General features: G+C 30.0%; 1 protein-coding gene across 22 annotated transcripts in view; it reads right to left on the bottom strand.

Annotated features, from left to right (window-relative positions):
- Nucleotides 1–27959, bottom strand: part of LOC145261142 (neogenin-like) — a 396586-nt gene that overhangs the window by 43185 nt on the left and 325442 nt on the right. For 18 of the 22 annotated variants that reach the window (XM_080119417.1, XM_080119423.1, XM_080119424.1 and 15 more), the window contains one exon: nt 15930–16078. The exons of 2 other annotated variants lie outside the window; for them this stretch is intronic. In XM_080119417.1, the coding sequence (XP_079975543.1) occupies nt 15930–16078 (149 nt within the window). Of the gene's footprint in view, nt 1–14558; nt 16079–27959 lie in introns of those variants that run through there. 2 more of the 22 variants (XM_080119440.1, XM_080119441.1) reach the window with 1 other exon arrangement.

Genomic DNA, 27959 nt, shown 5'->3' with positions numbered 1-27959 from the left:
TATTAGGTATATCTTAAAAGGTAATATCTATTAAAACAATTGCTGAAGTAATCCTGAATGGAAGAGGGTAATCATAGTCAAAATCGGGACAGGGCAAAGAAAGGAGTTTATTGACAACAATTTCTCACAATGTATCTAAGTGTTGTTATAATTGAACAAACACTGACAATTGTATTTATTTTGTTTTTTTATATGGAAATCGCTCCAGGTAAGTCATAAAGTCACCTGAAATAAGGAGCTAATAAAAAAAAAAAAAAAAAAAGAAAAAGAAAAAAAAAAAAAAGAAAATAATAGCAATCATAAATGTTATATGGATATATTCTATTCTGACTCGGAAAACAACAATTCTTCCCCTCTGTCAGAAACATCACTCATGGAATGTGAGGACTAAAGGACAAAATAAGGAAAGCAAGGCCAAAAGTAAAAGCAAGGTCTACTTGATACTCTCCAAGATGTCTTAATTAAGGTATTAATGTCTTTATTCATAATGAACTATAGAATATTATTTGCTTCTACTGATACCTTGTTATTGGATTTGGCAAAACTGATGCATATATGTAGAGCCATGTAAGAGAATCTGGCTGTGTCTTGCTTGTCTGGATTAGACTTGTATCATTTGAAATGCAGAAAAAGTTATTAAAATTCTATGTGGGATATGATGGTGCAAGGAGATACTAAAAATTACGTCCGCTTTTGAGGTAGATAAATATAAGCAAAAAAAAAAAAAAAAAAGTCGAGAAGATATCTAGCATCGAGTATGTATATTAGTATGTCTGAAATAGATTAGGTGTACCTAATCTATTTTGGACATACTAATATACATACAGGTTATCGAATTTTGAGACTGTTATGTCCCTTGGTTATTGTTTGTTTGTTTTATGGCATATCAACCCTTTTCAGGTTATTTAATGCCAAATCCAGTGATCTTGAAGAAAATTTTTTTTAATAGAGCATATTTGTTTTTTTAAGTCGGTTTCTATTTAACCCATAGTTGAGACCCTAACAGGTACTACCACTCTGGGTCAGAGTGGACCTGGGAGCAATAGTAATTAAATGGTGGCTCCACACTCCCCAAAGCCCGCAAGCTGGGGCCTTACCATCGGATATAGTTTAAAGTCATATCCAGGACCCCCTTGGTTATTAAAAAAGTCATTATCAATATTGGCGCTATGCTGAGGGCAACCATGACGTGGTTGTTTGAGTACCTCTCCATCATCATTATTTAAGGCAATGGGAGCATTTTGCTTCTCAACTGACAAGTTGTTCATATGAGATGCAACTTATATAGATACATGGACGCTGTTGTCAATAACAGAATTAATGTAAAACTGTAACACGTGACTGCAAACAACGAACCTATGCCATTCTTCTCGACAAATGTATTTCGACCGATCCCCATAGATAAAATCGTAATGATTGGTTCCACTACGCAGGACTTCCTCCTCAACCATCTACATCTATCAATGTGATGCCACACTAGAGATCACTGTAAGTTGACTTGGCTCTTCCAGTGTCTCTCCATTGTCATAATTTGAGAGAATACCATGAGTCTGGTCTTGGTCTGTCAAGCCAGCAAGACATTCAATCAAACTTTCTGATTTTTCTGATATATCAGCAAAGCTTTTTTAATCTGGCAGTTGAGACGGATTATTTTAAACTATATTTTTTAAGCCATTAAAAACAAGCAAAAGTACTAGTGTGTTGATTTAGTGATTTATGTCACATTGATAGTTTAATACTGTTATGGTTGTGCTCATTTTTGTATCAAATATTAATTTTTATTAATCCCTATCTGTGCATCAAATGGATACCATAACACTTAGTTCGTTAAACCTTTTTGTAACGGTCCATACAAAATTTCAGCCAAATCAGCCCAGTAGTTTCCGAGAAAACTTCTACAATGAATATGTTATTGTGGTGACTATTAACCCTAACTGCACATCAAATGAGAGATTAATGATTATTTTTTACTATTTATAAAAAAAAAAAGAACTAGGGAATTATGGGATAGATAAAAATAAAAAACAAACTATACTTGTGACTAAAAAGTGAAAATATTCATGCTAGTGACAGGGAAAGAAACAAGGGAAATGAAACCAAGGAAAAGACAGATATATATTAGGACAAATTTAAGAATATTTTTGAGCTGTATGTGAATATAATTTCACAATGTAACATCATACCAAGTAGTTTTAAAGTTGAATTTTTTTTTTCAAAATTAATCAAATTACCTCCCTTTGCTTTCTTGCATATCAAAATTATCCTCAGAGTTTTATTTTTACTGAAACCACACAAATCTTGTTTTAAATTCAAATAGAAGTTTAAATATATGTATATGTATGGAAACGTAAACACACACACACACACATACATATATAAGTTTAAATAAAAGTTTCAGTTTAAATAGAAGTTTCAATTTAGATAAAAGTTGCAATTCAAACAGAAGTTTAAATACAAATTTAAGTTTGTATATAGAAATGTAAGCTTTATTATTTATTTTTAATATTTTTCTTTAAATGGCTGTTAAAAACATTAATAGATAGTCTTTTTGAGATCCAAAAATTACATCAGAAATAAATTCCCATGTACCTCCAGCCCTCATATTTTAAGACATCTACGAAATTTCAAAACATTATGCAACATTTAAAGACACTAATAAAATAATAATAAATTTCAGATCAATGAAAGATACCAATGAACAAAACTTTTCTGAACTGTTAATTTTTAATTATTGGAAATAAATAAACAATAAATAACTATAAGAATATACAAGTATAATAATTTATATATAAAATGTTCCAGTGTTCAAAAAGTTCATTATTTGAAACCGTAATTTAAAATAACAAACACCTTTGTTGTGACTATGAAACAAGATCTTTCTCATTTATTCATTTTTATAATTTCAATACCAACTTCTTTATCTTTTAAATGTGATGGAAAAAGAAAGAAATCAATTTGCCTTTTCACTTGCAATTAAGAAATAGATTGAAACCTGTTGAAAATCAAGTCAGTCCCTCTGAAGAAAGAGACATTTGAACGCAAATGCTAAATATTTGCCCAGGAAATTAAACAATAATGCAAAACGGAACTATTTGTTGTATTAAAATCAGAACAATAACTGAATTTGATATAATGCATACGAGTTCCTCTTTACAAGAATTTGATTGGCTGATTAAGCCATAGAAAAGAGGCTTGCCTTTTTTCTGTTGTTCTCGGCCTTCGGACCGTGATCAAAGTGTAGTATCTGTTTCGGCAGATACTGCAAGCAAAGACCATATGTGGGGGCAACCCGACATATAAGACCTTGGTCAATGTAGGGGCAACCCTTCATACCAATTGTCACTATCCAGCTCCCCTACTCCCCGGGGAGCTGGTCCCCATTTCCCCTTCACTCCTCACTTTAAAAATCGGCGTTGTGCCTAATTTGCTCAGTGGGGGAGCAAATAAATACCTCAAAGTGTAGTATCTGTTCCGGCAGATACTGCAAGCAAAGACCATATGTGGGGGAAACCCCACATATAAAACCTTGGTCAATGTAGGGACAGCCCTTCATACCAATTGTCACTATCCAGCTCCCATTTCCCACCCATCGGGAGCTGGTCCCCTTTTCCCTCCCCCCTCCCTCTCTCTCCACATTAAAAAACGGCCTTGTGCCTAATTTGCTCAGTGGGGGAGCAAATAAATACCTCAAAGTGTAGTATCTGTTCCGGCAGATACAGCAAGCAAAGACCATATGTGGGGGAAACCCCACATATAAAACCTTGGTCAATGTAGGGACAACCCTTCATACCAATTGTCACTATCCAGCTCCCATTTCCCACCCATCGGGAGCTGGTCCCCTTTTCCCTCACCCCTCCCTCTCTCTCCACATTAAAAAACGGCCTTGTGCCTAATTTGCTCAGTGGGGAAGCAAATAAATACTTCAAAGTGTAGTATCTGTTCCGCCAGATACTGCAAGCAAAGACCCTATGTGGGACTGCTCCCACATATATGACCTTGGTCAATGTAGAGGAAACCCTTCATACCAATTGTCAGTATCCAGCTCCCCTACTCCCCGGGGAGTTGGTCCCCATTTCTCCTTCACTCCTCACTTTAAAAATCGGCCTTGTGCCTAATTTGCTCAGTGGGGGGAGCAAATAAACACACTGTTGTTCTTGGCCTTCGGGCCGGGATCAAAGTGTAGTATCTGTTCTGCAGATGCTGCACTTAAGGTAATTTGTACCAGTCAATGGAGGGGAAACCCTATATACTGGGACAATTATTATTTTTGGTAACCAGATTGCCCCCTTTTTGCTTACTTTTAGGGGAGCTGGTTTTTACCCCACATTAAAAATGGCCTTGTGCCTAATTTGTTTTGGTGGGGAAGCAAATAAATACATTAAGCCATAACTACTAACTGGTAGAGTCGCCTGGCAGAGATGTCGAAAGATACACCAAAATACCCATGCTAAGGAATACCCGCTTGGATCACGAACATCCGTTCAGTAAGGAGACTTACTTGATTATTACCTGAATTGTAGCCAATACCACTCAGCTACTTCAAACGAATGTATCCCTTTCACAGGACATACCAGAGTTAAAGTGCGATAAAAAATAGTTAATTAATAAGAATGTCCGTTTCCAAAACCAATATGCAAATTAGTTAACCTTATAATAGATATTGTAGATACATAAGTAGTATACAAAAAGACGATCCAATTGAATTAATTTGAAAAAAGACAATTTGATCTTACCATTAGTGTAAGAAATAGGCCCAACTTTTGCATTTATCTATCTAGTTGCTGTTAAGCATAACTGACTGAACTTTAATAAATTAAAGCAGTTATCTCCCCTTGTTTATGGTTTTATGCTTCTTTCTCCTTGTCTCATATCACTATGTCAGATTTAATCGCCTCGTTCTCTTGGTACTTAGCTGTAGGAACTGCATAGTCATCATGGATGGTGTCAGAGTTATTTTCAACTGTTCTTTCTGGTATACGTTTCCAAGACTTGCTACGACATTTAATATTCAAACTTTTTTACAGCTCACCCAGTGGAGATATTTATAAACCCTATTGTGTTGGATGCGACACAATAAGGTGTATAAATATCTCCACTAGACGAGCTATATATATATATTCCGTTGGGATTAAATTATCTATATATAAATACTGTTATTTATATTAGTTTGAATTTTACCATTGCGTGTATCAGGTAAACACTACATCCCTTTGATTACATTAATATATATATATATATATATATATATATATATATATATATATATATATATATATATATATATATAGTGGCCGTCTCCCAATAGAACCTTAGAGCTGGATGTCAGGTGGCTGACATTCAGACCACTCATCCTCTTAAAAGTATTGGTCATCAAGTCTTGAACTTGGGCAGCCATTACAATCTCCTGATTATAGAGGAGAAATATTCTTTTTATGATTAAAAAAAAAGAAGTCATTTTACATCTCAAAAGGTCAAGAAAAATTGCTTAATAATCAGAGCTAAGAGCCTAACCGAATGCAGAGACAGCAGAAAATTTTCATGATCACGTGACCCATAATTTGAATTCCTATGTCACAAGATTCATTGGACTACTATGTATGGAGCATTGTTGAGAAAAAAGTTAATGAGGATCCTCGTAAAACTAAATTATCCCTAAAAGTTGTCTTTTACTGTAGAGTAATTAATATCCAATAAAGTTCACTAATTTGATTCGTATAAACTAGTGATGAGACGATTCCGATAATTTTCCTGATTCCGATACAATTCCTGATTCTGTAGTAAATTCCCGATTCTAATACAATTACCAATTCCAATTCTTTATAAATCTCTAAATATTTAAGTATAAAAGGTATTATTTTGTCCTGATTACTGTAAAAACACATCTTAAATATGCATATATTTTCTCAGACATAAAAACACACTTGTGAGGGAATGATCTAGAGATTTTAGTTTTAGTGGAAGTTTAAATCAATAAATATTTATTATTTTACTATTTCTACCAACAGTGGAAGATGTTCCTTAAACCAAAATCAAATAAAAAAGACAATTTACAGAATTGGTTTTTGCATCAGAAAATAGGCTCCAATTTTTTCAATTTCGATGCTGATACCTCAAAAAGCTTTGATTTTTTCGATTCCCGGTTCCAATTCCAATTAATTATCCCAACACTGTTATCGAAGCTGACTTTACTGAATAAAAGTACAAAACAATATTTGTTTTTTTGGGGGGAATTATTTGAACCATTGTTCTCATCTTGGTTGCTTTTTTCCACAACGTTTCGTCTGATGTCACCTCCAACCAGATTTTTAGATGCATTCACACTGGATGCTATTTGTCAATGGTGAAAAATAGCACCAAGTCTAAAGAAATTCTTTTTATAAATCTGAGTCTATCTCTTTTTTTTTTTTTTTTTTTTGACGTTTGTATATTTTTTAAGATGGGACTTGATAATTATTTTTAGTATTATTATGACTATTGTTCTCATCTGGGTTGTTTTTTCCACAACATTTCTGCCGATGTAATCTCTGACCATCTTCAGGTACATTCACAATGGATGTTATCAGTGAATGGTGAACAATATCAAGCCTTATCTAAAAAAATATACAAACATCATCTAAAAAAATGGAGAAGACCCAGATTTATAAAAAAAAGAAATAGACTTGGTGCTTTATTTCACCATTCACCAATAACATTCATTGTGAATGCACCTGAAGACGGTCAGAGGTTACATCGGCTGAAACATTGTGGAAAAAAACAACCACGATGAGAACAATAATCCAAATAATACAAAAAATAATTATCAAGTCTCATCTCAAAAAATATAGAAACAATATTTGATTGGGATAAATTTGATATTGTTTTGATAATTTTTCGTGTCAGAACATCTGAAGTACTTAATAGCAGTAAAGTGCGACAGACTGCGGTTTCTGTCAACTATTGTTGGGTTGGAAAACAACAAAAATTCAATACAATTTATTTGGCAACAAATACGACAAGTATGCTTCAATTGCCATGTAGAGAAATGCTAGTAGAAATTTACACAGATGAGGATACAGTAGTTGAGCATCTGTCCAAATTCACTTGTAATTGTTTTCGCATTTATTATCTCCCTTACAAGCCTATTCCAAGATCCAATTTTTTTTTTTTTTAATCTCCAGAAAACTCTTAAAAATAAACATAAACAATAAATATTGTAGATAAATATAAAATGCTAATTCTGTACATTTTGATGGACTATTTTCTTTCAAACTAATACTCCTACAAAGAGTGATTCATCTACTATCCAATGAAAACCCTGGCTGCATTTCCACTGAACTACTGTTTTTTTCCAAGCTTCTAAATCAGTTGGACTTAAGATGTTAATCCAAGCAGATGTGAGGCATGCCTATTCAACTCTTATGTGGCATGGAACTCTTTCATAACATTCGATGTCAAATCTTTTCTTAACCTGTTTCTTTTGCTGGTTAAGAAAAGACGTTGACTAAAGTTGATAAAATGGTTGAAAAGACTCGTTTTATTTACCTTGTGACTAAGTGTCTTTATAATAATATTTAATGATTGGTAAGTAAAAAATCTCGGTTTTCGGAAAGAGAGAAAGAAAAAAAAAAAGGATATATGATGTCGTCTTCAAATGAAGAAAGTGTAAAACTTTTGTTGCAATTATCACGAAAAAAAAAAATGGTGAAAAAATAAATTACACAAAAGATCCTGGACAAATTTATACACATGATATAGGAGATTTTAATGGCTGGAAACAATTTTTTTTTATATTAACCACAGAGACAACAGAAGGGTATGGTGGGACATTGGGTGCAGAGTTCAGATAGATTTTTTTTTTCCAGAACTAGAAAAAAAAACTACTTTAAAAAAATATCTTTTTATATGTGGCACTTGTTATGCAAATAAATAAAAAATAATAATAAAAAAGTAAAAAAATAAATTTGAAAAAGTTTTTTTTAATTTTCTCAGTCTTGGTTCAGTCATTTTGCAAAATTCCTTAATTTAGTAATCAGTAAGAAGAAAAAATTCTTACAAATTCAGAAAAGAAATAAATTGGAAAGAAAAGAAAATGTGAGAAAAAGACAGAAAAAAAAAACAGAAAAAACACAAAAGGTAAAAAAAATAAAACATCTGTGAAATTCACCAATGCACATATACAAAAGCGTACATACGCTCACACACACCCATACCAATATTTATTTAGTATAATTTTTAAAAAATTATACTAAATAAATATGCAAGTGTTTATTAATATACACATATATGTCGCAAAATAAACCATTTATTTTTATGCTAATTTATATATAAAAAAAATAGTCAATTTTGGTATATAATAGGATAGTGTTAGGTTTCAATTATTTCCTGTATAATTTTATTTTCATTTTATCCATATATTTTTTTACTACAAATTTTTATTTACACAAACATGTCTGATTACCTAAATATATACATGGTTGACTGAATCCCAAATGGTCATGTTTTGTATCCTGTTAAACCCAACAAGCAGAGGTCATCACATGACTTTAGTTGACCAATCAGCATTTAGTTTGGTAACTTTCTTATCATTTTACAGATTTGCTTAATCCTTTGTGTTGAGATTTTATGTTTTTAAAAAACTCTTTGTCTAAAACGTTTATGGTAAAAAACTTATCACCACAATATCTATGATCAAATAAATCTAAAATGATTATATTTTTTATGCAGGAAAATTTTATTTCTTCATAACTTCTGACACTTCGCTTTACAAGTTTATAATCAAAGACTTTTATCACAACCATAGCTATGGTCAAAGAAACTACTTCAGCTATGCACATGTCTATTTTGTCTTTTAGTCCTCAATTTCAAGAACAATGTTTTTGATAAAAAGGGAAGAATTATGTTTTCTAGGTCAGAATCTATCCATCTACCCCTTACCGTTGGCTAATTTTTGACCTTGATTAGTTTTTACATCAAGTGGCTTCATGCTTTGCCTGGAGTGATTTTTATAAAAATATATATTAACTATAATCCACACATTAATTCTTTCCCTTTTTCACATTTTCGGCTTGCATGAATTCTCATCATGCATATGGTGAGGTAAAAAAATTAAAACTGATGAATTTATTACAAAAATTGATTAATATATATAAGAGTTTACTGCTGCTATATCTGGGGAGGTGCCGCTCAGAGAATGCTTTCTTGCTTTGAGAGACAATGTATTATTTTATTATTTTTTTTGGATCCTTTGAGATGAGGCTCCATAATTTAATATGGTGGAACAACGACAACTATAAAGATGCGGATAAAAAAGAAATTGAATACACAATCTAGTCAGGGATGACCTCCTTTTCTTTCCAGCCCCTTCCTCACAAAAGAAACATTGCTAATCTTTCTCTACTCTATCGTTATTTCCACACAAGCTGCTCGACTGAGCTCCAATCTCGGGTGTCTTCATGTAAGACCTTCGCAGCAAGAACTCGTTTTCTTACCAAAACTGAAAAAAAATTTCCCTTTCTTCCTCCATGCGAACAAAATTTCCATGAACAAAGTTGTGATGTAGCTGGGTTGAACAAATGGCAGTTACTTGTCAGCCAAGAAAAGAACTTGCAACAAAAAAAATCGTTTGTTAGAAAAATATAAAACACTCATTTATTTCTCGCTCTGTTTTGCACGCTTCAGTTAGTAGACAAGAGAGAGGGAGCAGGAGGTGGGCGGATTTCAGTGACACAACGCAGCAACATGACTTATTGCACACCGTCGCTCTTTGTCTCTTCTGTTGTCTCACTTGTTTGTATCGACCTGTTCTCTTGCAGGTGTTTAACCCCAGCAGCTGTGAGATTAACTACTTGACCTATTCAACTCCAGCGATATCAGTTTTAACAGATCTGCACTCATGCCTGTGTGTGTGTGTGTGTGTGTTCACACAATCTCAACACGTGACGCTTCCCTGCAGACTGCAACATAGCCATGTTCGAATCCAATGTTTACAAATACTTGTCATAAGCAATGCTTGTAAGTAATCAAATTTTTTCAATTCCATTAAGTTCTTAATATCTTCCAGCATTTAGAGATGAATTTTTTAAGTAACATTTTTGCATTGTTTTGTTTTTTTACCCTTTCCTGATCCATGTCCATCAAGCAGAATTTCCATGAACAGAGTTTCTTTCCAAGAGTTTTCTTCTGTGAAACACATTAAATAAGTTTGTTATTAGTTGATAATAAGAGTTATTCTCCCTTTGTTGAACACAAAGTCAAGGAGTTACCCCCCCCCCCCCCCCACCGGGTTGACCAAGAAGTGAACGCTGTTTTTAAAACTTTTTATTATTTAAGCATTTTCTTAATAAGGAAATTTTGCAAGCTGAAATATTCTATATCATTTGCAATTACTTTTTGATATCATCCATAAATGCACCACATCATCATCATCATCATCATCATCATCATCATCAGCAGCAGCAGCAGCAGCAAGCAGCAGCTTAATTTCTGTTTTACATGCTGGCATCTGTTGAATGTTTTTTTAGAAATTGACTTCCAAACTAAACTATCTCTGACCAGGTCTTTATTTATTCCTCTTTCTCTCAAGACCATTTTTATCACTTGACCTTCCCCTGTGAACTAAACCTGCTGCCTTGCCTGTTCTACATCAACTAAACCACAAACTCCAATTCATTTTCTTTTTTCAATGTGGCCATATCATCAGAGTCTCCTGTCCATTGTATCATTCTCATATCCGTTTTCTCTCTGCAACGCATATCTTCAACCATCACTGGCATTGTATAACAATCATTAATGTAATATTCAATCTTCTTCGGGCATATTTTGTTGAACTGAAGTCGGGAATCAGCACAGAATTCTGAATGAAACCTTTTATTTAATCCACAGTGGTAGAATGCTCTTGTTCCATCAGCCATTACTGAGTAGAAGTCCTATTGTGCTTTGAGTGTTGCCCGCACTGAGGATTGAATCTTCAGATAAGTGTAACTTACATATGAATTTTGCCAAGTACTTGCAGACAAACAATCAATCCTCATTTCCAAAATTCTGAAACATTATCTCCTCTTGTTTATTAGGTTAGACAAAAGGTTTGTTGTGTTTTTCAAATCTTTTTTTATACTGAGTTAGGCGTTTTTATAATAGGACTCTATAGATAAGGCTCATAGTGAAGGACACATTTCTAGTTTCATCAAAATTTCCAAAAGGTGGTGGAGGTGATGGTGATGGTGAAGTGAATAACACTGAAGACTTAAAGACTCAGCACGCCATATTCGAATCCTGCGTAATCCATAAAATCACTTTCACTATGGATGTTGGCAACCTTCATGTGATCCCTTCTGTGAGTAACTGATTTAAATGATCCAGCAGTTCAAACAGTTTAATTTCACATTCATATTAATCAAATTAGGTTACATATATACAGATTTGTCTGTTTGTCAAGCAGAATTTTTTTAAAACATAATTTTTCTCATTTCAAAATATCAAAGATCTTAACACTTTTAGAAATGAAAAATATTGCATTAACAGTATATAATAAATTCGCGACAAGTAAAACAGATGCGATGACCGGAACTTGAGATCTACAGTCTGATGTGCTGTCAATTGAGCTATAACTCTCACTTCCCTCACTTTTATTCTTTAGTCCTCACATTTCATGAGCGATGTCTCTGACAAAGGGAGAAGAATTGCTCTTTTTTGTTAGCTAGTTTTTCACCTATTTTAACTCCTAACATTAAGGTGGCTTTCTGCATTTTCTGGAGCAATTTCCATAAAAACTATTATCTTAAAGCAATTAGAGTTTTTATGTGACGTCATAAGTTCATAATATACGTCATATTTCAAAACATGAATTCAAACATAAGCAATAATTATTATACCTATTTACTATGCCTCCCCACGGGACAGAGTTAGACACCAGGGTCGCTTTTTAACGTGGAGAAAAGGTACAAAAATAAAAATTGTCTCAGTCGTGAAGGATTTCTCCTCCACCAAAAGAGAACAAGAAATAGAAGTGCAGCATCTGAAGAACAGATACTACACTTTGATCTTGTCCCCAAATAGTAAAAAATATAATATATATATATATATATATATATATATATATATATATATATATATATATATATATATGAGTGGGTAAACATTATCAATAGCATTGGAAAATATTTTAATAATTCAAAGCAATTTTTTTTCCCTCCCCAATCATATACTCTTATACATTGGCATTAAAAACAATTTAATATTTAATATATATACTAGAATTTGGATCCATAATTCTAGTCTATTTGAAACAAAATTATTTAACCAGTCACACATTACATTCAACCCACAACAAGGAGGAATCCATAGTTTATAAACAAAATCCAATATTGGCGCCAGTCTTAAAAATCTCTACAAAAAAAAAAAAAAAATCTCAGAGAAAGACCATTTAATAAATGAGTTAGAAAATACCCGTCCTAAGGCAAGTAAAATTAATTTCCCAAACAGAACTGTTTTGCACCACCTTTATGTCCTCTTGCATAAAGATTAAAATCAAGAAATGATGAAACTAAACTATATGTCTTGAATCCTTATTCTAATTTTGATCAAAATCAATTAAATGATTTCGATTCTAGAAAATGTCTCAAATTTGAGGCTTAAGAGTAAGGGGTCTTAAGAAATGGAAATTCAGAGAATCTTGTTTCATTGGTTTTTAATCAAATTCAACGCAAATCTAAATTTTCAATGAGAGATTGTGCACATATTAAAATATTCCACAGATACTACAGAATTTGGGGAATATTTATTAATCGATGTCTAAATACTTATTGCTGAAATTTCATACACATTAGAGATATGTATCTGAATTTTCACAAAAAGCTTTCACCTCTATTTTTACCCCTTTGCATAAAACTAAATATAGCCCACATTTGGACTCCTTTATGTCTAACAGCTATGTTCCAAAATTCATAATGATCAGTGAATTACTCTCGTGCATACAAATATAGAAACGTATACAAAATTAAAGATTACAATTATCCATATTTTTCAGTGCACACCATTTTAACAAGGGAAGCTACTCTTACAGCTTGTATAAATTATTGCCCTTTTTCAGCTTAGTCAAACGTATCTTTAAGTAAAGAACTCTTCCCTGATCATTGGAAATGATAACATGGGAATATATATGTGGCGCTTATGTCAATAAAGTTAATCATTTAGGCGGACATAACTAGCGTTAACTCAGCAAGAAAATGCAATTTCCGGGACTTGTTTTCATTTTTCAGCTTGTTAATAAACATGTTTTCTTTTTTATTGATTAATTTGATTATCATTGTTTCAGGTTTACTCAATGTTTTTTTTCCAATTTAAATTCCTAATAATTATGATCAACATATTTTTCATTTTATCAAAGGATAAAACGAAAAATATATTGATCATTCTTTTTTTGAAAGCCGTTTTGGCAATTTCCAGGATTTGTTTTATGTTCAGTTCTTTGTTTCCTTTTGGCACTTGTGAAGACAATCGTGTACTGCTTTGGCAGTTTCTGGGATTAACTTCATTTGACATATGGAGTCGAGTTTAAAAAAAAAATTTTTTTTTTTTTACTTAAAATTGTTTCATTCTTCAATTGATTATTTAGCATCCTAAATTCTGTAGTGCAAAATATGCTTATTTTTGCTGAGCCAACACAAGTTATACCCCTACCCGATTATTGACTCAGTCGACATAAGCACCATGTATGCAACATGGGAAATAAATATGCATTTTCGAAATCTCCTGATTCTTTCATTTATTAAGTTCCAATCTTTTTCATCCGAAAATTTGAAAAAATATTCGAAGATGGATTTATTAGGTTACTTTTGGATCTTAGTAGAGGTTTGCACTCTCTGTGTGCACTGGTTTTTCTATTTTTAATTGGCTATTTTACTGCAAATAAAATTTTCAAACATTTTCTAGATGAAATGGATATCAGCTTTTCATCAGATACCAACTAGATCGCAAACAATGGTGTCTAGTTTAGTCAGAGTAGTCAAGACTGGAGACTTGACGGAAGCGAACCTCAGTTTGTATGAAAAGCCAAAAACGTTTCTCAGCCTGTCGTTTGAAAATGAAAAAAGAAAACTATGCCTTACTGTAACAATGAACACAAAAGTGAAGGCTTACCAGCAAGTAAAGCGTTTCCCACATTCATTTTTGAATAAAAAACAGAACTTGTGGGTTTTTCATTGCATGAATTTGCAAACAGTTATTTCATGATGGACAAATTGGGGAAAGCAAACAGGTGCATTTTGGATATCTGAGAGTGAGAGTGAGCATTAAACTTTAAGAGCTGTCCATGTTTGTTGCAGTGTCATTTATGGGGAGTTATTGGACTTTAAGATTTGTCGTTGTTAAAGAGGAGTTTTCTTCATTCACAAAAGCTTAATTTACATTTTATAAATGTATTAATAAAAGTTACCTCCCACAATACAGGTGTAAGCTGAAAACATTTGGGGGTGCTTCTACAATATAATTCAATTTCAAACAAAACCCATTTTAGGTAAAAGAACCACACTGTACTTGCTTATCATGTCGAAATTTTTAAAACTTCCAAAAATTATTTAAAAAAAAAAATAAACGAGTAGAAAAATAATTACAAGTAAAAGTAAAATTTATTGAATTATAAAATAAATCTTATCGTATTTGTTAATGTTGAAGAGTTCTTAAAAGCCAGGAGGGGAGGGGGGTAACTGCAGTCTAAAATCCGAAATTTAAAAATAGAAAATGGTGAATCAGTAATATTTTTTGTTTTTTTTGTAAAAAATAGTTATAGTAGATCTACTTGGTCATTTTTTGTAATTTTTGAAAATTTTACTAATTTCAACATAACATGCAAGTATGTAAGAATGGTTTCACCTAAAATGAGTTTTTTGAAATCCCTTAAGCACCAATCTGACAGATGACTTCTACAAATTGTAACTTCGCATGTTTATATTTTCTATTAAATATTTTTTTTAATGTTTAATGAGGTAAAAAAAATTAAATGTAACTTTCATGAGCAAAGTTTCTTTTCAAGAACTATTGTGGTATACAACATCACAGTGCTGCTCACTAGTTGACTATAACAGTCGTTTTCAAGTCCAATGTTAATAAATTTTTGCTGAACCGTCCTCTTAAATTAGCAATACACATAAACAAATTTTAATTGTTGAAAATATCTCAATAATGGCTGACATAGAAAAAGCTGCACACCATTTTAACAAGGGAAGCTACTCTTACAGCTTGTATAAGTTATTGCCCTTCTTCAGCTTAGTCAAACGTATCTTTAAGTAAAGAACTCTTCCCTGATCATTGGAAAGAATCTTAAAAAAAATTTTTTTTTTTTTGTAAAAACCAGTTATAGAAGATCTGCTTGATTTATTTTTTTTTTTTTTAATTTTTGGGAGCTTTGTTACTTTTGACATGAGATGTAAGTACATAAATGTTTTTACCTAAAATGCATTTTTCGAAATCCAAATTATACTGGGCAAGCACCAATTTTTACTTAAAAAACAAAAAACAAATCATAATTGAAACGAATAACATCATACAAGAATTAAATGGCAATATTGGAGAATTTTAAAATAAAAAGACAGGAGAGAAAAAGTATAGAATAAAACAATGAAGAAAGAGAAGGGGGGCATGGGCAAAAATGCAAAAAAGAGAGAAGAGAAATATAAAGAGCTGATGATAAATTGCAATACAATGACATAAACCAAGATTAAGAATAGAAAAAAAAAATTAAAATAGGAAGACACTTCAGTTTTATTCCCCGTTTTTCACTTTTTCTCCACAGATGTTGAGGATGGCGGAGATGTTAAGTCCTGTCCGATATATAAAAAAAAAAAAAAAATTTTTTTGTTTTATTTTTTTTTATTTATTATTTTTTTTTTTTTTGACTTTTTATTAATTTTTTTTTTTTTCTTTTAAGCCTCTGCAATTTTTGTTCCTACCCTTACCTGCATATCAGTCTCCTCTTTTCCAGATTTTAAGGTTACGTCTGGGGCCTTGGGCGTTACGATAGGCATTGGTGAACGGGGTTTTATGGGACCACTCGATACTGGAGGGTTAGGCCTCTTATAAGGACTAGTACTCTGTTGAGGCTTCACTGTAATTGTAGAAGAAAGTAATGGTCAAATGAAATGTGTAGCCATTTTCTTTTTTTTTTTTTTTTTTTACTACTGTCGCTGAACGATATTTAAAAAAAAATTTTCTTTTTTTTTTTTTTTGACAATTTCAATAATTAACTGAGTTTTGAAAAAGGAATAAAAGTATGAAAAAAAATGACAGAAAAATAATACCTTTTTATCAATGATTTGTAACTTTTAATTATTTTTTGATCTTGTAGGATGCTTATACTTTGCCTACATTAGGTCAGTTAACCACTTTGCCTACTTAGGTCAGTTAACCTTAATGCACTGCAGCATTAAGGTCAAGGCTGAAGTGGTGGTTCTAAAATGGTGGTTTATAAAATCTGAATCTAATGAAGTCTGTGTTAGGTATGCATATATATATATATATATATATATATATATATATATATATATATATATATATATATATATATATGTTAATTATTTATTTGAAACATACTGGGTTTATATATACCAATCGTAATGAATTAAAAAGATCTTTCTCATAAATAAAATTTTTTATATAAATTTTGAAAAAAGTCCAAATTCAATGATTCCAGAGTGTAATCTAATAATTTTCCAAGTTCCAAATATCAAGTTTTCTCAGTTGGTCATTTATTACTTTTCAAAAAACATTCATTGCAATATTGTTTCATATTGCAATTAACAAGTCTGCAACATTATGTTACTGCTGCATGTTTAGTCACGTACTGATCAGATGTTTACCTTAAAAAAATTATAAAAACACCATTTAAGACAACTTAAATGGTTAATGGAACTAATATGCTCTGCCATTCCTTCTCGTTTTGCAAACTTGTTAGTCTCAATAAAAAATAATATTGTAATGGCTACTTTTTGAAAATAATAACTGATCAACTGAAAAAAACTTGATATTTGGAAGTTGGAAAATTATTATATTACACAAACATCACACACACACACACACAATTAAATAAGTTCAAATGTATTGAACTAAATTAAAAAATTTGTTTTTCAAAAGTGCCCAATACATAGGTAGAAGAGCTTTACTAATTAAAATTATATAAACATCAGAAAAGGTCCTACATGGATCAGCCTATGTATCAATGTTAACTGTATCATCGAAAGATCAATACTAAAGTTAACATCAAAGCCTTTCCTGATGTTTATACAATTTTTACTTTGTGTGCGTATATATATATATATATATATATATATATATATATATATATATATGTATGTAAAGTTAATCTCCCATATAAAGCTATCTTATGAAATTTCAAAACTTAGACATAAATAGCATATAAGCTGACATGTCAAACTTGGATTACATGAGATCATTTAACAACCAATAAGATAGCAATAATTAGGTTAAGTCTAAAATAGTGATTTATTGAATTGAATAAAACTTATGTAAGTATACAAAGTGTGTGTGTGTGTGTGTGTTTGTTTGTTTGTTTGTTTTAACTGTTATTATTAATTCCCAACATAAATTATTTAAAAGGGAATGCAGCGGGAGAATTACTCAGAACAATTGATTTTGCTTTATCATATTTTGGTATTATTTGCATAAGAAATATTAAATTAAAAAGAATTATAAACCTTTTAACTTAGCATAAATAATAATTCTGAGCAAAGTAGCCAGCTTTGTTTAGATACTTGTGTAAACGTTACATGTTTACATGATAGTGTCCAATACCAAATAGAGCTTTAGCATAAATTTTTATCAATAAAAACATTATTGACTACATATGTGCATACATGTTTTAGCTAGAGCCTTATTTGGGTAAGCTTCTTGATTTATGATTAACTTGGCCTGAAGAAACTTTGCCTTATATATATATATATATATATATATATATATATATATATATATATATATATATATATATACACGTTTTATTTTTTATTACCGTATTTTTCTGTTAAGGTTTCTGTAAAAGTCTGAGGAAGCTACAGACGGCCAAAAAAACGGCCGGGTAGCCGAAACAATAATGTAACTTAACAGAAAAATATGGTAATAAAAAATAAAACGCATAGTTGCTCTACAACAGTATTGAGCACTTTCTTCAGGTTTTTATTAATCACCATTTCTACTAAATATATATATATATATATATATATATATATATATATATATTCTTTATTCACTTATATTTCCCTTTTTATATATACCAAAGCATATGTTTTCTAAATTCAAAATGGCATAATGTAAGCAAAGTATAAGGTATTTGTAGCTTCTCTTCCAATTTTCGGAGTTTTTAATCATGTCCAAATGCATTTTGTTTCTTTTGGTGGATGGATTGTTGCTATTTCTTCTGATGAGTTAAGGGCAAAATAGATTTATTGATTGATAGAATAATTAAGTGATTGATTTTGTGTTATGAAACAGATACTGTCAAGAATTGTGAATGTCAACTGAATTAAAGGAATAAATTGTAAGATGGTCAACATCAGAAAATTTGGAATAGACTTTTGTAATATATATATATATATATATATATATATATATATATATATATATATATATATATTAGTGTAAAATTTTGTTGAAAATTCAAAGACTCATGTTTTCTTTTTTATAACCTTCGTTTATTTCCTGGATTTTTTCCATTATAATATATTTATATTATATATATATATACTATGTTATATATTATATATATATATTATATGTTATATATATAGAAAATAAATGATAATAAAATGTTTTAGCTTAGTATTTTACTGCAGTTTCACAGTATCAACAATCGTCATAAGCATATCCGACTGGCATCAATCGAAAAGCAAAACCAGAAAAATAAACACTTTATGTTACATTTCATAAGTATTTCTTTTTTGTCCATATATAATGATGTAAGTATTTACACGATCAAGTGTTGCTTTTGTTCTTTTTTCGAAAACCATGCAAGAGAGACATGAAGCAGTGTGACGTCACCCTCCATGCATGGAAAAGCCTGCCTGACAATCGTCCAATCTTCAGCAGCAGCCATCCATCTCCATCTGCACTAAGTGCAGCAGGGACTGCCACTCCTGAGTTGGACTGTATAGCCATTCTTGGTAATACAGATAGACACCAGAACTACACCATTGTCTCCTGGGACGGATAGTTGCTGCCACCTAGTTGTATGTTGTGTATGAATGTAAAACTTTTAATATATATACGTACATATGCGTATATTGTTAGGAAATGGACACGTGGATATTATAAGCGAAAAAGGAGGAGCACGGTCTCAAGCATGATTGTAGCAATTAGTAAGTTCATGAAAGGAGGGAGAGGGATCAAAAGTTTCATTAAATGGCTAACATGGACAGTGACCATCCCAAAATCTAAACCACAATCACAGAAAAGTATTTTGGTATTCATGATGAAAGGAATGGTAAAAAAAAAATCGTATTTAGTTCAAGATGTTCGTCTCCCAGAATTTAAACATGCGATCCCATTTCCCTTCAGCCCTTTTTCTATACTATCTAGTTAATTAATCATTTTTTTTTTTAATTATTTGTTCAAATGAAAAAAGATGTATAAAAAAATTAGAATTTGGTTTCAGAGAAAATAGAATCTGGTAGGAACACACCTTTTTCTCTAAAGGATTTTCAGCAGAAACATGTATGCACATATGTAGCCAATAATGTTTGTATGAATAAATACATTATATATATATATATATATATATATATATATATATATATATATATATATATATAGATAATTCTTAGTGTTACAACTCGCGCTGAATATCCCAACATTACATTGGGTTTCATTCCCCAAGGAAATACAACATAAATAATAAAATCAAATTATACGGACTATTTTTTTACAAGTAGAAAAAAAGATTATTTTGAAATAATTTAAATGAGAAAACTGTTAGATTTTTTTTTCATATCTGATGATTCCAATATTTTTTCCCAGATTCCAATACAATCACTGATTCTGTTCTAAATTCCAGATTTCAATTCTAAAATCTTGTAAAATATTAGGATTTCATTGTTTTGAAGGAGATTGATTTATCCAATAGTGCTTATCTACTTTTAATTTGACAAATTTCTTAATGTTTCCCCTTTATCTAATGTCTTCAAGATTTTGATAAACTCATTGTCAGATTTTCAGCTATATTTTTCACTTGTGCCATTTTTTGAGGGGAGAAGCAGATTTGATTAGGGTGGGTGTTGAAGTAATCTGAAGAGCAATTCATGTAGTTTTGCCATTGTTGAAAAAGACTTTTGACATTGTGCATTGTCTTGGTGAAAGACCACATTTTTCTTTTTTATTCTTCATTTTTTTTTCTTCCATAAAATGCACCAATAACTATGTAATATTACTATTGATGTTTCTTCCTTTCTTAAAGCAATCGGACAAAAACTTTGCACATCCCAAAAAACGAATGCCAAAACCATGCTTTGGATGGCTTGTACCTGATTCTGCCCACTAAACTGGCTGCTGACTTGACTTCGGAGTGCAGTACTGAATATTAGATTTCATCGATTATCACATATTGATGCAAAACTTCTCTTTGTTGTATTGAAACAGTTGAAACTGAATCGTCAATTCGACACCCAATTTGAACACAGTTTTATCATTGACAAACGTTCATACAAAATAGTGAATCCACTGCCTTCCGATATTTTCAACTCATCTGCTTTCTCACACAACTTCAATTTATGATCAGCCAAAATGAGTTTGTGAACTGTGATGCTTTCTTGTACAACTTCTGTATTTCAGCAACCTGAGTATTCAGCACCATTTATGTCTGTACGACCGCATTTAAAGTCAGCATGCTACTTCTTAGAAGTTGTTACCGACAGAGCAGAGTTTAGATTTAATATTTATGAAGTCATTGCTTTGTTTGAACAGTACATTTTCCCATCAGAAATGCTTTATCAACACATGAAATTCACATTTTTTCATCGTTTTAAAAATTCGCAACAACTTCACTTGCATATCTAATTTGCAAACTCAATCATATGTGGCTCAAATTTTGACTAGTGTCATTTGAAGGTTAGTACTTTATCAAAATCACATGAAGGTGCTTAGCTGCGGCATCTATGTCAGGCCTGAAATTTATTGAGTGATGTGTTATAGTCTCATTGATATTCCCTCAACTTCAATTCATGATTTTCCAAAATGAGTTCATATACTTTTTTGATATTTTCCAGGACAACTGACATATTTGGATGACATGAGCATTAAGTATCATTTCTGCCTGTAGGACTGCATTTAAAGTCAGCATACCACCTCTTAACTATTGTTTTTGATGAAGCAGAGTTCAAATAGTATTTATCAAGCCATTTCTTTGATTAAACTATGATTTTTCTCATCAGGAATCTGATGTTTTATCAACACAAACTTAGAATAATTTTCATTGTTTTGGAAATTTGCAACAACAGCTTCAAATAATTGTAATTTCTAATCCGATTGGGTTCACATTTTGACACATGCCATTTGAAGGCTAGTATTTTATAAAAATCATATGGATTTGTTTTTATTAATCTACATGTGATGGCCAAGTATTAAGTATGAATATTAAATTAATTTTGAAGGCAATTAGCGATTACTATGGCAACTCCTTTATAAATTCACTTTTAAGCAGATCCAAAAATACGGAACTTTGGAGTGTAGAGTTAACCCCCCTTTTTCTTCTTGCCAAACATGGTGACTTTTACACCTGATGAAAGGCGGAAGTTACATTGATCAAAACGTTGTGAATAATTGTCTGATTAATCCAATTAATTATAATGATTTAAAAAATAAAACGTATAAATTGCTAAAACACTTTCTTAAATTAAACTAACACTGCTTGCTATGGGGCATAAGTGAGAAGAGGAAAAGAAGGGAGAAGGTGAGTGGCTGACTCACTCTCTTACTTTCTTTCTCATCCTCTCTTTGTTAGCAACACCTTTTTTCATGTTTTTTTTTTATGTTTTTCTTTTTTTTAAAAATTCAGTCATTGCTTTAATCCCACAAGCAAAATGTTTTGCATTCATGTTTGTTTGCGTCCTTTGTGGTCTAACTTGATTTTCTAAATTTTAATCTTAAAAAGAGCCCTTCCCCCCCTCCTTATTGCTCAGGTGAATTGATTTCGTCTTTCTTTTGATTTCATTACTGTCTTAATTAGAGATAAATCAACTTATATAAAAATTATCAAAATGTTAATACTGACTTATTTACATGAATAACTTGGAAAGTTTTAGTTATGTGTTTACAAGAAACTTATGAATGAAACGTTTTTTTTTTCTTTCTAAATATAGGATCAAATTTCAAGCAGCAAACTTTGCAAAGGCAGTGAATAATATCATTAAGCAAGGTTGCAAATATTAAATACTTATTAAATATTATTAAATATACAATTATTTCACTTTTGCTGAAGATTGGACAATGTTTTAAAAATCAACAAAAATGCGTAAGGATTAAATTTTATTGAAATAATATTTGATCGCATTGTACATTCATTTTTTTTATTTTTATTTTTATTACTAGTATAATTATGATTTGGAGGTAATACCCCCCCCCCACCCAATAACTAATTACTCTCACCAACACTTTTTAAACGCTGGAAACTTTTTGATATTCAATTCCATTTTAAACTGTTGTAAATATCAGTTAATTCTTATTTACTTATTTAAAAAAAATTATAAAAAGTAATACAGTGTATTATTTATTTTAAAAAAATAATATCATTTTTAATTAATAAAAATGAATTTAAAATTTTAACATTAAATCTAATATTTTATCTGGATCTTCATTCATCTTTTTTTTCATAAATAACATAATAATTTTAATGTTTCTGAAGTTTTGGGATGAGGATTGATCATTTGGACTATTCAGACCATTGTTCTCATCTTGGATGTTATTTTTATAAAGTTTTCGTGGATATAACCTCTAACCTTCTTTAAGTGTATCTTGTCAAATTGAAATATTTTTGTTGAGCTTGGGAATCTGCATAATAATTAGAGCCAAACCCTTTATTTAATCCATGGGGATAGCATCCTAAAGTCTTAATTAATTCACATTGTACCTTTTTTGTTCAATCTACAGTGCAGACAATACAAATAAAATACAATTGCGAATTACTTAGGACTTCAACCTGATCATCGCTGACAGAACGAGAGCATGCTGGCCTTGGTAGATTAAATAAAGTGTCCCGTTCTAAATTCGAGTTTGACCAAATACACCTGAAGAAGGTCAAAGGTTATATTGACTGAAACGTTATGAAAATAACAATCAAGATGAACACACTAGTCGGAATAATCCAAATAATATGAATTATGATTCTTAAGCAATAAAATAAATGAAATTAGAATTTTAATACAAATAAGTAATACAAATTATAACTCTTAACTTAAAAATAAATGAAACCAGAATTTTAACACAATAATAATATGAATAATTCTTAATCAAAATAAATGAAATTAGAATTTTAACAAATAAATAATAATAATAATAATAATAATAATAATAATAATAATAATAATAATATAATGTTTATCCACTTGGCATTAATGAGGTAGCCAATATCGATGTTAATTTTCAAATCTAAATTATTTTTTAATTATTATTATTGACAAAATGAAAAACAAAACTAACAGTATAATATGCTGAAAATTTTAAATATCTTTTTAGTTACAAAAATAAAAATTCTATTAATTAGTTGCCACACTTTCCATTTATATATATATAAAAAATATCGCTGAACATTTAAGGAAAAAAAAAACAAAAAAAACAACAACAAATAAATAAACAGGGCGGCGTCGGATGGATGTATGGAATATAAAAAAAAGAGGTTGGCAATGTTGGACAGAAGAAGACAACATAAAATTTAAGGATGTGGGGTGTGTGTGTGTGTGGGGGGGGGTGAAATAAAATTTGGAAAAGTCTCTAAAAAAAAAAAAAAAGAAAAGAAAAAGGGAGGTAAATAAAGTGCAAGTAAATTTAAAATTAAATAAATAAAAAAAAAAAATAAATAAATAAACTGGGAGAACACCGAAGGGAAATATGTTCAAGAGATGCCAACTCGAAAATGAGAAGAAAAAAAAATTTGAAATGCTGTTTTCTCCGCAATGAAATGAAATCAGGGTTAAATTGGAAAAAAGGTTAAATGTTAATATTAACTTTAGTAGAACTAAAAAAACAAACAAAAAAAAAAAACAAAAACAAAAAAAAACAACAACAACCGCTGAGCACTGAGCAGTGCTTCAAACAACTTATTGTCGCATACAATTAATTAAAATTAATTTTGAAGAGAAAAATCAGTAAGTTATAGCAAGGTAAATTGTAAACGTTAAAAAAACATTTCATGTTGAATTTTTAATATGCCTGATAAAAACAATTCAAGCAACATTCAACGGGACATAATTGTTTCTATTATGTTACAAGGAAGATAACTCTTGTTACTATCCAGAGTGCCCCTTTTTGGGGAGCTGATTTTCCCCCACATTAAAAACCAACCTTATGTCTAATTCTGCCTTCCTGGGAAGGCAAGTAAACAACAATAAATAAATAAATTATATTAGATATGAATTATAAATAAAAATAAACACGAATTCTTTATTTTTTTTTTTGTTTGACGACGGGATTATCTCCCTTGTGGCATAATGCAAACATAGTTGTTTCCCTTTAAACCTTGTTCACTTTGTTCAAATTCAACATGATAATTTATATATATATATATATATATATATATATATATATATATATATATATATATATATATATATATATATATATTATCATGTTGAATTTTAAAAACTATAAAACATTTGTTTTTCAACATTTATTTAACAAAACAAAAACAAAAAGAAAAACGAACTGAATGAAATTGTTTAAATACAATAAGTTGTTTTGAAACATTATTCAATGCAATATTTTTTTGTGTTTTGTTTTTTTAGATTCATTTAATATTTACCATAAATAAAAATAAAATAGTTATGGATATCATATAATTAGAAAAAAAAAATGAAAATGTTTAAGATGAACAATAAAAGGCTAGCATTTGGAAGATTAAATTTCTGAATGGAGGGAGGGCTGAAAATATTTTATGGGTAGTGGAAGTAAAAATATACAGTTTGACACTTATATTTTTCTGTTGCAAGTTTAAAAAAATGTAATTTCTCATTGATGTGCTGTGTTATTGTCAATATAATAAAACTTATATATATACTTAACTATATTTTATTGCAAAACTGATATAGTCTAGCTCAGATGATAAATAAAATAAAATTCAATAATTTGTTGTAAATAACGTTAGGAAAACATTATTTAATTAAATTTAATTAACAGTGTTGATTTGGAAATTAAAATGGGGTAAGTAAACAGTTATTTTTCAGGAATGAAGTAAGTAAAAAGTTATTTCCTAGTTGTCCCCCTTTTCTAAAAGGTAAACTACAGAAAGGACTTGAATACACCATTTTGTTTATGAAAAAATATACAATGTATATTCTATTCAAAGTAACTGAAAATAAATTTTATGGAATGTCTGCTTCAGTCATAAAAAATTGTTGTAGTTAAATGTGGAAGACAAGAGCTGTTTTCAAACATCCACAGATTGTATTTGGTTCCGCTACGAAAGGGAGATGATTTAACAATATAAGATTAAACATTGTAGATGAATACCTCTATTTTTTTTTTTTTTTTTTTAAATAATAATAATAATAATAATAATAATAAAACAAACAAAAAAAAAAGCAGTAAAATTTTGATGGACAAATTTAAATTTCGTCTGGATTAATATACATATACGGTAATAAAAAAAAATTCTCACTGTTAAAATTGATAGATAATTTCTTCTATAAGATTTTAAGTAAAAGAACAAATAATAAAAATAAACAGGCTATCAAAGTGCTGGTGATCCCCCACCCCTCCCGATTAACAGTAGTTGCTCCAATTAGGGAGGATGAGTTCATAGGTACGGATCATTTTGGTCTGGTTATGTATGATGAAATGAAAATGTTGATTGGTGATGCGTGTAAGATATATACACGGATTGCATAGCACAAAGGAGATGTGTAAAATTAGTGCAAAAATTCATTATATATATATATATATATATATATATATATATATATATATACACACACACACTACAAGAATGCTCACCTCAAGATGTGTACAATTATCAATTCTTTGAACAGAATATATATATTTAAAAGTTACAATAAGTTTACTAAGGTAATCAAAATGGTAAACTTAAAATATATTATAAATATTAAAGAGTTAATATTTACAAGTAAAATAAACTCAGCCAGATGTAAAAAGCTCAATAAAACCGAAAAGGAAATAGAGCTTATAATATAATAGAGTATTTCTTCGAAACTCCGCAGATTAAGGACTATCCACTTATCTTGTGCTTCCTTTTTTAAAATTAAATATGTTTTTAACTCTTTTTCAAGATGTCTTTTAACATGTTTTATTAATCATTTGTTCATATATATATATATATATATATATATATATATATATATATATATAGTGAACTAATGGTTCGATTTTAAAGGAATATGCAAACTAGTTATCATTTTGAAGTTGCTTGCATATCCACTGTAATAAAAATCAATATCACAAACGACCTCGTGTTCGTTTAGCCTGTAAAATGCCAGCAGAAAATTTACAAAAGAAAAAGACAACCATAATTTTGTAGGTCGCTCATTGGTGAACGTATGCTATTAATTTGCATATGTACACAGTTGGCAACTGTTAAATGCGATGAATTCTAAAGCAGGGGTTGAGTGGAGTTTTTTGTGGGACAACTTAGAACGAGAGCGAACGGTGGAAGATAATATCGAATACACGAGGATTTGTTGCAAGTTGAGAGAGAAAAGGAAAAAAGACATTTGTGCGTTGTATCGACAAGAAGACGGTTTGACACTGCCATTTTGTTTTGTTTTTTGGTTCCTTTTCCATTTTATATCCACAACTGAGTGTATTAAGAAATTGATTTCACTTTTTAAACAAATAGAAAAATGGGTTTAATATATCAATGTTAGTGTAATGAGTTCGCATTCAAATGTATATAGATGTATAGGATAGAAATGCACTTCCGACAATCTGATTTATTGCGAAACTACAGTAAATAAACTGCCAAGTACTTTTTAAAATATATATATATATATATATATATATATATATATACACTTAGGGGATTAGAATAAGAGTCTAAAGAGCAGAGTTTATTTTAATGTATTAGTAAATTCATTAATACAATTAAAAGAAAAGAAAACAGTGCTCGTTGTAATGTAGATATATAATAAGCTCGATATGCATATATATATATATATATATATATATATATATATATATATATATATATTATATATTATATACATATATCCTAGAGCTATTTTAATATTAAGTAAGATGATTGATAATTTATAATTAAAAATCGGTTTCATAAGAAAGAACAAAATCAATAAATTGTATGATCGTTTCGGAAACAATATTTTTACTGTGATAGACAGTGAGTCTTAGACAATAATTTTATTGTATAGTTTTTTGAAACGAATATAAATTGTACGATTTATTGATTTTATTTGTTCTTCCTTATGAAACCAATTTTTAATTTTAATTATAAATTATCGATCATCTTATATATATATATATATATATATATATATATATATATATTCAACATCATTAGAGAAATGCTTTATTGAAAAATTACTTAGAATAATATACATTTTGCAATTAAACTGCTTTGGTTAGGAGTTGGCATTCATATATGCTCAATCATACACACAAAAAAAAATGTTTTTTTCCAGTGTGAGTCACAACTAAAAGAAAATACGAAAAAGAAAAAAAAGTAAAAAAGAAAATATGAAAAAAAAAAAAAAATAACAAATTAAAAAAATGTGTTAAAAAAAAACATTGTTAATTGCATTAAAAAA

The sequence above is a fragment of the Euprymna scolopes genome, chromosome 37 (genome assembly GCF_053919585.1).
Source record: "Euprymna scolopes isolate OS-2025 chromosome 37, ASM5391958v1, whole genome shotgun sequence".
Lineage (NCBI taxonomy): Eukaryota > Metazoa > Mollusca > Cephalopoda > Sepiida > Sepiolidae > Euprymna > Euprymna scolopes.
Note: the sequence above shows the minus strand (reverse complement) of the source record. Positions and strands in the feature narration are given on the sequence as shown.